Source organism: Arachis duranensis, chromosome 10, assembly GCF_000817695.3.
Source record: "Arachis duranensis cultivar V14167 chromosome 10, aradu.V14167.gnm2.J7QH, whole genome shotgun sequence".
NCBI classification, from domain to species: domain Eukaryota; kingdom Viridiplantae; phylum Streptophyta; class Magnoliopsida; order Fabales; family Fabaceae; genus Arachis; species Arachis duranensis.
In genome coordinates, this window is record NC_029781.3 from 84,643,161 (window position 1) to 84,655,766 (window position 12,606).

At 38.9% G+C, this 12,606-nt stretch overlaps 1 protein-coding gene across 1 annotated transcript; it reads left to right on the plus strand.

Moving 5' to 3' along the window:
• Positions 1-318: 318 nt before the first annotated feature.
• LOC107470576 (transmembrane 9 superfamily member 8) lies at positions 319-4,196 on the plus strand. The gene is made up of 7 exons (XM_016089974.3): positions 319-589; positions 1,471-1,635; positions 1,767-1,876; positions 1,991-2,099; positions 2,181-2,293; positions 2,411-2,561; positions 2,854-4,196. Exons 1-7 carry the CDS (start codon positions 476-478, stop codon positions 4,009-4,011), a joined length of 1,920 nt encoding a protein of 639 aa, XP_015945460.1. The 5' UTR covers positions 319-475; the 3' UTR covers positions 4,012-4,196.
• Positions 4,197-12,606: the final 8,410 nt, after the last annotated feature.

Genomic DNA, 12,606 nt, shown 5'->3' on the forward strand with positions numbered 1-12,606 from the left:
AACTTTAAAATTGACCCAATAAAGTAAAAAAACACTCTACCATAAATTACCTCATAAACTTTAACATTCGAATAATCATTTGCACACCTAATAAATGAATATCCGGCCATTATTAATTGTGCATGGGTAAATCGAATCAAAAGAAATAACTTTAAAAATAATGAACATAATCATCTAGATACCTATTAAATTGAATATTCGACATATTTATTGTTCTTATTGTTCGAAATGTACCTATACTTTTTTTTTGTTTAATTTTTTATATATACTTTAAAATGAACAAAGAAAAGTGATGTAAAAACGCGTTGGGTCAGATTCAAGTAAGGCGAGATCCAATAAGTAGACGACACTAAAACAGTTACTACGCTCGCTTTCTTCTTCGTCTTCATTCATTTCCACCTCGTTCTTATAACAAGTTAACAACAACGACACACCGTTTTTGAACGGGTTTCCTTAGATCTCGATCTCGAACGCCATGGCGTTTTTGAGATCTCAATCGCTCTCTGCGGTTGCTGTTCTTCTGCTACTCCTCATCCATGGAGCTCACTCCTTCTACCTCCCCGGCGTCGCCCCGCAGGATTTCCAGAAGGTAAACCTCAGATTCCATTTCCATCTGTTCTGTTTTGTGATTAAATTGAACTGTGTTCGAATCTCGCAAGTTGGATCTGTGCTGGATTTGATTCATACTAGTGATTAATCGTTGAATGAGAGGTTTATGAGATTTTAAGGCTTTTAGGGTTGTTGGATCGGTTTCGATTGATTGAAATAACGTTCATTTGGTTACATCGAAGGATTTGATTTCATTTCTCCTCAGATTTATGTATTAATATGCTACCTGAGATATACTGTAGACTGCAGAGGGTGGCTAGTTTGTTGATATGTTACCTTTTAGCTGGTTTGCGTTCAATCAGTAACAGTTAAGCTAACTGTTGTACCTAGTCAAAAGATTATGGTTTCAGTACAGTAACTCACTCTCTTTCCTATGTGAGGGTGTAGGAGCTAGTATCATTTATGCATCTTCTTGTTCGGTTTTCGGAAATTATTTTTGGATTTGGATTTTTTATTTGATAATGGTGTTAAGGTTTTTGCATTATAAATGAATTTTAGGATGGGTGTTTGTACTATATATCGGTAATTAGAAATAGTTGTTTAGTACTTTAGTGTTGACAATTGCAATTTCTGATGTATCCTTGAAAGATGTATATTGGAGAATTGAACTAAACTGACAACTAAGGTGTATAGGCTTTTTGTATTATCCTCTACTTTGTTGTGGTGGTTTCAAAAATAATTCATACAGTTTCTCAAATTGATATTTCTTCTTCACATGATATGATGTTCATTTGGCCAAAGTAATGATATTTCAGAATTTGTGTATATCTGACGTCTCTGTCTTAACAAAATTCTTCTTTTATAAAATGTATGTATATACTTAAGTTGTTAACTGACTTCTTAAATATTCCTTTGATGTAGGGAGATCAATTACAAGTGAAAGTAAACAAATTAACATCAACAAAGACCCAGCTTCCATACACATATTATTCACTTCCTTATTGTCGTCCAGAAAAAATACAGGATAGTGCTGAAAATCTCGGGGAAGTACTTCGTGGTGACCGCATTGAAAATTCTCTTTATGTGGTCAGTTTTGCATGCATGCATGTTATCTCTTGACTATTTCATATTTAGGGAGAATTCAAGAAGTAAGCTCTTGTTAACAAGTGTTTTTGGTTTAGGAGTAAATGAAGCAATTTTTACTGACATTCTTGCAGTTCAAAATGCGTGAGCCACAAATGTGCAATGTTGTGTGTAAACTTAAACTCGATGCCAAAACTGCTAAGGAGTTCAAAGAGAAGATCAACGATGAGTATCGGGTGAACATGTAAGGCATGCTAGTGTTTTGATGACATCTTACTGAATAAAATTATTATTGTCTTTTCCCTTGATTTGCTGCAATCTTAGTATGCTCTATCCTGGTTCCTCCCTCAACATACAGGATCCTAGATAACCTTCCTCTAGTTGTTCCCATAAAAAGGACCGATCAGGAGGATTCTTATTTTTATCAGCTCGGTTACCATGTCGGACTCAAAGGGCTGTACAGTGGGGTATGCTTATTATTTTATAGCGCCATGTCCTTTATTCTGAATGCCAAGTCGTTTCGTTACTTACTTTAGCTAAATTTACAGGTTAAGGAGGAGAAATTTTTTATTCACAATCATTTGGCATTTACTGTTAAGTTTCATAAAGATGCAGTGACGGAATCTGCTAGGATCGTGGGCTTTGAGGTTAAGCCATTCAGGTCACTATTATTGTCCTCTATCTTGTTTATGCTTTTCCTCACTTTTAGGAGTCTCTTGTATTGGGTTTCCTTTTAAAAAGGGTAGTATATCTAACAAATCTCCATGTTGATGTGTAGTATCAAACATGAATATGATGGTAAGTGGGATGAAAAGACTCGTCTAACAACCTGTGACCCCCATGCTAAACACACAGTTGTCAACTCCAACACTCCTCAAGAGGTTGAAGAAAACAAGGAGATTATCTTCACATATGATGTTGACTTCCAGGTATGGTTATGGAGATGATAAATGGAAAAGTATATGTTGGTTGCATGCATGCTTTTGTTCTTAAGAATGTTGGTCGTGTGCATGATCCCAGCGGTAAATAGCACGGAGAGTGCCTTTTAAGGCTTGGTTCTTTTTAATAATATAATCTCTTATAAACTACCTTTTCGTTCTCTCACTTCTAATTGTTGGAGTTGCCTTCATTATCATCCTTGTCCTTTTGCTGATTTCATGAAGTATGACTGAATTGTATCTCATATCATATGCTTATACTGCCTTTTCCTGCCACCTTCAGGAAAGTGAGGTGAAGTGGGCTTCAAGATGGGATGCCTATTTGTTAATGAATGATGACCAAATTCACTGGTTCTCAATTGTTAACTCATTAATGATTGTTCTCTTCCTCTCGGGAATGGTAGCAATGATAATGCTGCGGACACTGTACCGTGACATTTCAAAGTACAATGAGCTTGAGACTCAAGAAGAAGCCCAAGAAGAGACTGGTTGGAAACTTGTCCATGGTGATGTGTTTAGGCCCCCTAACAACTCAGATTTGCTCTGTGTTTATGTTGGAACTGGTGTTCAGTTTTTTGGAATGATATTGGTAACCATGATATTTGCTGTGCTTGGGTTCCTTTCTCCTTCAAACCGAGGTGGCCTAATGACAGCCATGCTCTTGCTATGGGTTTTCATGGGAATTTTCGCTGGTTATGCTTCAACTCGCTTATACAAAATGTTCAAGGGAACGGAGTGGAAGAAAATGGCCCTCAGAACTGCAGTAGTGTTCCCTGGAATTGTATCTGCCGTTTTCTCTGTGTTAAATACTCTCATATGGGGCGAAAAATCATCTGGAGCTGTGCCATTTGGAACTATGTTTGCTCTGATCTTCTTATGGTTTGGGATTTCAGTTCCACTTGTTTTCGTTGGTAGTTATGTTGGGTTCAAGAAGCCAGCAATTGAAAATCCTGTGAAGACAAATAAAATCCCAAGGCAGATCCCTGAGCAGGCTTGGTACATGAACCCAGTCTTCTCGGTTTTGATTGGTGGAATACTCCCATTTGGAGCTGTTTTCATTGAACTTTTCTTCATCCTCACTTCAATCTGGTTGAATCAGTTTTACTACATCTTTGGATTCCTCTTTTTGGTCTTCATCATCCTGATCATCACTTGTGCCGAAATAACCATTGTTCTCTGCTACTTCCAGTTGTGCAGTGAGGATTACTTGTGGTGGTGGCGGTCATACCTCACTTCTGGTTCTTCCGCACTTTATCTCTTCCTCTATGCCACATTCTACTTCTTCACCAAGCTTGAGATCACAAAGTTGGTATCTGCAATATTATACTTTGGGTACATGCTCATAGCTTCTTATGCGTTCTTTGTGGTAACCGGTACTATAGGATTTTATGCTTGCTTTTGGTTCACTAGGCTCATCTACTCCTCAGTCAAAATTGATTAGTCATAGTTGTCTACTGGTTTGGGTTAATCTTCTATACTTTCCTAAGGGATGAAGAAAAATTTGTGTACGAATTTTGAAAATTCAGATACTATAACATTCAGATGTAACCTATTCTATACAATTTTGAATTGTGACGACAGTGATTCTTTTCGTCCAGTATAATTTTAATTGCGCTTGTTGTAAAATCCTTTTGTATGAGGTATAAATATTAGGTTGATTTCAGTGACAGATGTATATTAAGTATTAACATCATTTAGGGCGTTATGAAATCACTTTAACGTTACAGCAGTGCCACACGCAACCTATCATTTTCTCGTGGGTGCGCATTGTGTTGTTTTGGATATTTTCTCCTTGGACAATGCATTGAGTATGAAGTATGAACTAAATAATCTGAAGCTGACCAAGATGGTTGTAGAGGCAGTGACATTTAATTGCTTGAAAATAATTTCTCATTAAGTGTATTTTTGCACCATAGTTCAGCACTGTTTTTGAGACGAGAGGCGGCTTGGCTTGTCTTCTTATCAATGAATTTTTGCGAGTACGAGGGAAGGCATATTGACTTAGTTTTACCACAATGTTGATAAATAATAAATTTTCTTAAACTAATAATTTCTCTAACAACAACATAAGTGATATATAGTTATATACTTTTATAAAACATTCAAAAATTATTTATTCTAAACTATGAATTATAGCTTAAATGGCATAATCTTTTCCTACTTATTTAAGAGGTTGTAGGTTCGAGTCTTTTTATCTTCGGTAAAAAAAAAAAAACCAAAAAGTATTTTTTTAATACAAATCTTTCGGCTTTTCACTGTGTTCGGGTTGACGGGGAGGAGGGCTGGCCAGCTGACGTTTGTTGGCCGCCACCACCTGACTAACTTCCTTGTCATTAATATACTCTGTGGCCACGTTCTGGATTTCTTGCATTGTCCAGACGGGCTTAGTAGTGAGGTGCTTTATGAAATTGTCATTGAACAGACCGTTTGTCAGGCATAGGCTGGCCACTGGGTCGGTCAGGCCGTCTATTTCTAGACATTCGCCGTTGAATCTGTCGAGAAACTTTCTGGTTGGCTTTCCGGCTCTTTGGGTGACCCCTAGGAGGTTGATAGGATGTTTGGCTTTGGCAATGCGCATGGTGAACTGCGCTGAAAAACAACGAGTTATGTCTGAAAAGGTCGTAATGGACCCCTATGGGAGCGCATTGAACCACCGGATTGCCGGCCCTGCCAAGGTCACGGGAAACGCACGACACCTTACCGCGTCGCCAACACCCTCGAGGTTTATTCTGGCCTCAAAGGCCGTCAGATGCTCCTAAGGGTCTAGGGTTCCATCGTACCTCATGTTCGTTGGCTTGTCAAAGTGTTTTGGCAGCCGGACCTTGAAGATGGATGGGTGAAAAGGAGTCGCCCCAATGATTACGGGGTCACGTCGCCTTCTCGACCTTTCTCTGTTCTCTCCTTAACCTTCGGACCCGTCATGGGTCGAGGGAGATCGTGGGTCTGCTCTGCGCCTTGTACGGTCCCTTCGGGGGCTTCTCCCTCGAGCTTCCGATCTGCTAGGGGGAGATCGGGTATGGGAGATGCTTGGGATGGGATGGTAGCAGTCCTTAGTCGCCAGCTCCTTTTCAAGATTTTGCACTCGGTGGCGCAACTCTTGCATGATCCTTGCGTTGTCTCCACCCGTTCTCCCGAAGGGGCGTCTTTTCGGGGAACAGGAAGGAGCACCGTTCCTACAAGAGGGGGTCCTCGTGTGTTCGCGAGAGGAAGCCCTAGAGGCTATTTTGCTCATCAGGCAGGTTCCCTCCTCCTCGCGCACTTCTTCCTCCTCCTCTTGCTCCTCGACCGGTCCCAGTAGGAAATTCATTCTCGCTGGTCCCCATAAACGGCGCCAAATGTTCGATTGCTCACTTTTCGAACGGGTCGGATCTGAAGGTGAAAAAGGTGGGGCGACCGGGAGATGGGTGTTAATGAGCCTTGATGCGAAGCTCCTCCGAGTTACCAAGCAGCGTGTGTAAAAAGGGGGGATGGTCCACCAGCAAAAGGGACTCCGACACCCAAGTCAGTGTTCGTATAAGGTAAGGGTTTTTGTCAGAGTGAGTGACGTACCTGGGGGAGGGATAGGACTCTCCCCTTATATACTCTATACTAGTGTGGGCCCCACATGGACAGGTCCTCTTTCCTGGATGTTTCCTCTCCAACTGTCAAGGATCACGCAGGAGGGGTGACGCTCGGGTCACCCTCCGGTTCTGGTAATTGCTAGGGCAGCCGGGCATCTGGATCTGGGTCCCCGCTATGCTGGGCTAGGCCGGAATACTTCCAAATGCATTTTCAACTCAACTAGTGTATTTATCCATGGATGCACGAAAACTGTTTATTTAATTTATGTTTTTATTAGTATCTTTTAATTTATTTAGTTTATACAAAAAATATTAAGAGTCCTAATTCATCTTTTTAACTCATCTTTCTAATTTTTAAATAAAAAGTTTTGTATTTTTTATCTTTTAATATTTAAAAAATTAACATATATATTTAAATTCTTACTTATTTAAATATTAAAAAATAATTAAGAGAATAAATTACATTTTTTAATTCTTGATTTGGCTGTTAGAAAATTTATCTATCAAATCTTCCTATCAAGGACAATTTTAACTTCTTCCTTTTATTACTACCATGAATTTCTTATGATATTGACGAAATAAATTGATTTTTAATGATGATGATATTATTGAGGAGGAAAAGGTTGCTCCCCTTGTTGTCTATTTAGCAAAGAACTTTTAGTATGCTCAGGCTAAAGCGAGTCAAGAGGCAGATAGTTGGCCATTATGTTGAGAGGCAGATTAAATGGCACTCCCAAAATCTCCTTTTGTTAAGCTAAACACAGACGGTTCAGTTCTACATAATAGAAAAACAACTTGCATAGGGATTATTAGAGACATGAATGGAAGGTTGCTAACTAGTTTTAGTGCAAGCTTTGATTTTACCTCGGTTACTTTGGCAAAGCTTGGAAAATTTTAATAGGTGTGGATCTTGTTGTAATCCATGGGTATAATTATGAGGTTGTGGAAGTGGGCTCAGTTGCTGCAGTAAGGCTTGTTCTTCATGATGATATTGATTTTCATTCTTCTCAAGCCTTTATTTTTGGCAATTAAAGAGAGGTGCAACAAACTAATCAATTGAAAAATACAGATAGAATGACTAATTATGGTCATTGACGAACGGATTTTTGCGTGGTAAAGAATTCACAATTATATTCTCGTTGAAAGTATAGCTTTTAAACCAATAAAGAATCCTTTCGTGCAAAAATTTTGGTTGTCACAAGTAACAAATCCCTAATAAAATTGATAACCGAAGTATTTAAACCTCGGGTCGTCTATCAATGAATTGCAGGGAGGTGTGTTATTATTAGTTATGAGAAAAGTATCTTTTTGGATTTTTGAAAGGTTTGAACGAGGAATGCAAATGACAAGGAAGTAAACTAATTGTCATGAAAACCCTTGTAAGGTATAAGAACTGGACGTCCTATCCTAGTTATCCTTATCAATTGTGATGAGAATTGGCTTTTACTCCCACTTGGTCAACCTCTAACTATGAAGGTATGTTAAGTGGATAAATCAATTTGATTCCTCAGGTCCTAGTCAATTCCTAAGAAAAGACTAGAGTTAGGGGAATTCAAATCAATTAGCAAAGAATTCCAGTTATCAATCAACAAGGAATTTGATAACTCAAGTGTCTCCAATTACTCAACACAAGCTAAGAATGTAAAAAGCTAAATTAAAATCATAAATATGAAATATCTCAAATTGTATTAAATAAAGAAATCAAATCTAATATGGAGGTCATAAACAAATAAAAGAGAAACTAAATTAAAAGAACATTGAACCTGGAATTGAGAAGAAGAAGAAACCCTAATCCTAAAACCTAAGAGAGAGGCTCTCTCTCTAGAACCTACACTTAAAACCTAAATTATGTGAATGAAAGTTGTGTCGAATGCATGAATGGATTCCCCCACTCTGTAGCCTCTAATCTGTATTTTCTGGGTCGAAAACTGGGTCAAAAACAGCCTAGAAATTACTGGGGGCAATTTTTGATACGTACAGGTCGCGGCTCATGCGCGCGTACGCGTCATGCGTGCGTACGCGCCGATGGAAATTTCGCAGATGCGCGCGTGTGCGTCCCTGAACTCTAGATCAACTATGACAAATTATATATCATCGTGAATCCCCGGATGTTAGCTTTCCAATGCAACTGGAACCGCTTCATTTGGACCTCTGTAACTCAAGTTATGATCGATTGAGTGCGAAGAGATCAGACTTGACAGCTTTGCAGTTCCTTCAATTTCTTGTATTCCTTCCACCTTTGTATGCTTTCTTTCCATCCTCTAAGTCATTCCTGCCCTGTGATCTCTGAAAATACTTAACACACATATCAAGACATAGAATGGTAATAAGAGGGGATTAAACATAGCTAAATTAAGACCAAAGAAGCATGTTTTTAATCATAGCACAAAATCAGGAAGAAAAATGTAAAACATGCGAATTCAATGAATAAGTGTGAGATTAGTGGATAAAATCCATTCAATTAAGCACAAGATGTACCATGAAATAGTGGTGCATCAAATATCCCCACACTTAAACATTAGCATGTCCTCATGCTAAGCTCAAGAGAGACTATAAAGAGTGAAGGCAAAATGATAGGATGTATGAAATGCAACCTATTTGTATGAATGCAACTAAATGCAAAATGCTTTTACCTACTTGGTCAAAAGTAAAAAAATCTTTCAAGAACAAATATGAACTGGATTTCACTAATTCAAATCATAGAAATGAAGTACAAATAACTTGCAAGAAGAAGATAGCTCATACAAGCTAGGAACAAAGAATCGAGCATCGAACCCTCACTGGAGGTGTATACACTCTAATCTCTCAGGTGTTTAAGGTTCGATTCTCTCAATTCTCTACTAATCTTGCTTTCTAAGGCTTGCTTTTCTTCTACCAATCAACAAAGAATTAATGCACAGATACACATATCAAGAGGTCTTTTAAGGATTGTAATGGGGTCAGGGTCAAGGTAGGATTGTATTTGGTCAAGTGAACTAAAATCTGAATCCTTAATTAACCTAAACTTTCCACCTAACTTAAGACAATCCATGTAATTACAATGCAAGATCTAACTGCCCATTAACTATGTTTACCACACATTCATGCATCCCAAATTTAAGTACAACTCATATGCATTGATATTATTACTTAACTTGGGGTATTTTGTCCCCTTTTTATTATTTGCTTTTTTTTTCTTTTTCTCATATTATTTTTTCTTTTCTTTTGTTTTTCTCAATGCAGATGATTAAGGTATTTCATGCATAAACATGTCCTCAACATTCTTTTTCACATTTTCACAAGAATATACAACACCCAATTCTCAAACTAAATGTTTTCAATCCCAATTTCCCCACACTTAATTAGTGAACACTCTCACAAGTCTAAGCTAACCAAGGATTCAAATTAGGGACATTATTATTTTCTGCTTAGAGTTAGTGATGAGCTAAAGTAAAGAACAAATGGGTAAAATAGGCTCAACTTTGGTTTGCAAAGGATAATGAAAAGGTTAAGGCCATATGGGTATGTAAGCTAAGTTAAACAAGGCCTCAATCATGTAAGTGCATGCATACATTAAAAAATAGAAATATAGAATTAAGCAAGACAATTATCACAATTATAGAGAGAACAACACACACAAAAATAAAATATATTGGTTGATAAAATGCAATCAATCAAATAGGCTCAAAATCTCACTGGTTTTGTGTGTTCGAGCTCTAAACCGTGTTTCAAAATAAAATTTCTTCAAACAAGTTTAACAAAAATTTAATTCAAATTAGTTGAAATACCTAAAATAGTTTCTTGAAAAGAAAAATATTACTTCAACCAAGCAGTGGTAGAATATGCACCAAATCAAACAAACATGCAATCAAACATGCAAATGCAACAACTAACTACAACGAAGAGTAAAAATTGGTGTTGAAAAGGAAGTAACTAACCCACGGAAGTCGGTATCGACCTCCCCACACTTAAAGATTGCACCGTCCTCGGTGCATGCAAAGATGTGCAAGTGGACGGGTTGCTACAACTGATGCTTTTCTTCAAAGAATGTGCAGATGGACTTGTCTGTTGTCCCATGTAAACGTCTTCCGATTTCCTTCCCGGTGGCCATCCTGAAAGAAGAGAAAAGGGAAGAAAAGTAACCAAAAAATAAGGATAGAAAATAAATAAAATATGGTTGGGTTAATGCCAAATAATGAGGGTCTCAATTACATGGTAGCTATAACATGCAAGTGAGAAAACAGTAGAAGCAAATGCCATATCAACAATGCAAACATTGCAACAATGGGAAAGAGATAGAAGGTGATGAAAGACAATATAAATTCATGTGAATTCAAAAGGAACACAGGTATCATAAAAGATTGGCATTGACAGATAAATAATATCACCCAATAGTATAAATAAGTCACTAAGCACCAAAATAATACCAGAAAAGAGACAACAGTTGAATAAGAACATTTATCACCAATGGAAAAACAAGAGATATAGAGAGAAAAGGAGAGGAAACAACAAAGTTAAAATGCCATGAATGCGAGTATGCAAATGGAAAAAACAAAAGAGAAAGAAAGAGAATAAGGATGAGAAGGGAGGAGAGAGAAGAGAAAGCAGGCGGCGCAATTGACGCGCACGCGTACGGTACGCGTACGCGTGCATGGAGAGAAAGGGAAGGGTGTGGAAGCGCACCGTGCACGAATGCGTGGGTGGCCATGTGTGGAAAAGGACGCGCACGCGTCAGGGACACGTACGCGTGGGTGAATTTGTGCCTCTAGCACAGTACCAGCCTCAGTCCAGCATAACTCTCAGGTAAAACAAGGTTTTACGCCGATTTCCCCAACCGCGCAGACGCGTAGGTCGCCAAAAGCGGAAACGGCGCGTACGCGTATAGTACGCGTGCGCGTGGGTGGGATTGTGCCTAAGGCACGTTTTTCGCCCAGCTCTTGCGCCACTCTCTATTTAATCTAACCCTTTTCGCATCCACAAGGACGCGGACGTGCACTAGGCGCTAGCGCGTCGATCTCCTCTTTTTTTTTTAGTGTAGATGTAAATGAAAACTATATGTAGAAATAATGAGAAGAGTCACTAAATAAAACTAAGAAGGAAGAAAAGAATGATCATACCGTGGTGGGTTGTCTTCTACCTAGCACTTTTAGTTATTGTCCGTAAGTTGGACATTGGGTGAGTTTCCTATCATGATGGCTTGTGCTTGAACTCGTCCAGGAATCTCCACCAATGTTTGTATTTTCAGTAACCTCCGGGATCCCAAACTAGGCGCATAACACCTTCAAGTAAGTTGAAGTAAGTGACAAGGCCCCGAGAGTGTTGATTACTAGAATGAATTCCGGGGTCTCAAACCTTGCTTTTGCACCCGTCTTTGTGTTGATCACCGTTGTTCTAACCGGGTGGCAAGTAATCTGAATTCTCACTGAAGTGTCCAAACAACATCCTAGACCCATTCAATTAAGCTCTACACCAACCTTTGCGTTTAAACTTTGAGCATACAACCATGTTGAACCTTGCTTGACAACTCCAACCACTAACCATCTTCCTCTTACTCTTAATGCCACAAACAGCTCTAAGTTGACCATCCGTCTCTAGTAGCCCATATTCAAGTAGGAAAGTAAATGTTAAGGATAAGAATTTTACCCACTTGAATGTTGTATTGGATGGTAATGGATTTGGGAGAGGTGCTTCCAATGATCTTGCAAGCTCCACTCCCTTGTGCTCTTCTTTGAATTCTTCCACCTCTTTGCAAGCTTCAACCTCCATATCTTGATCAACCTCTGCAAAGTTGGTGCGCGAAATTGTGAACAATACTTTTCACAACTCTCATAATCCCCGGTCATGAACCCCAAAAACTTGGTAGCTCAATACCATGGCATTACACAACTTCGCACAACTAACCAGCAAGTGCACTGGGTCATCCAAGTAATAAACCTTACGCGAGTAAGGGTCGATCCCACGGAGATTGTTAGTATGAAGCAAGCTATGGTCATCTTGTAAATCTTAGTCAGGCAAACTCAAATGATATGATGATGAACGAAAATAACACAAAGATAAAGATAGAGGTACTTATGTAATTCATTGGTAGGAACTTCAGATAAGCGCATGAAGATGCCTTCCCTTCCGTCTCTCTGCTTTCCTACTGTCTTCATCCAATCCTTCTTATTCCTTTCCATGGCAAGCTTGTGTAGGGTTTCACCGTTGTCAATGGCTACCTCCCATCCTCTCAGTGAAAACGATTGCATATGCTCTGTCACAGCATAGCGGAATTCAGCTGTCGGTTCTCGGTCAGGCCGGAATAGAATACAGTGATTCTTTTGCGTCTGTCACTAACGCCCCGCCTGCTAGGAGTTTGAAGCACGTCACAGTCATTCAATCATTGAATCCTACTCAGAATACCACAGACAAGGTTAGACCTTCCGGATTCTCTTCAATGCCGCCATCAGTTCTTGCCTATACCACGAAGATTCCGGTTAAAGAATCCAAGAGATATTCAC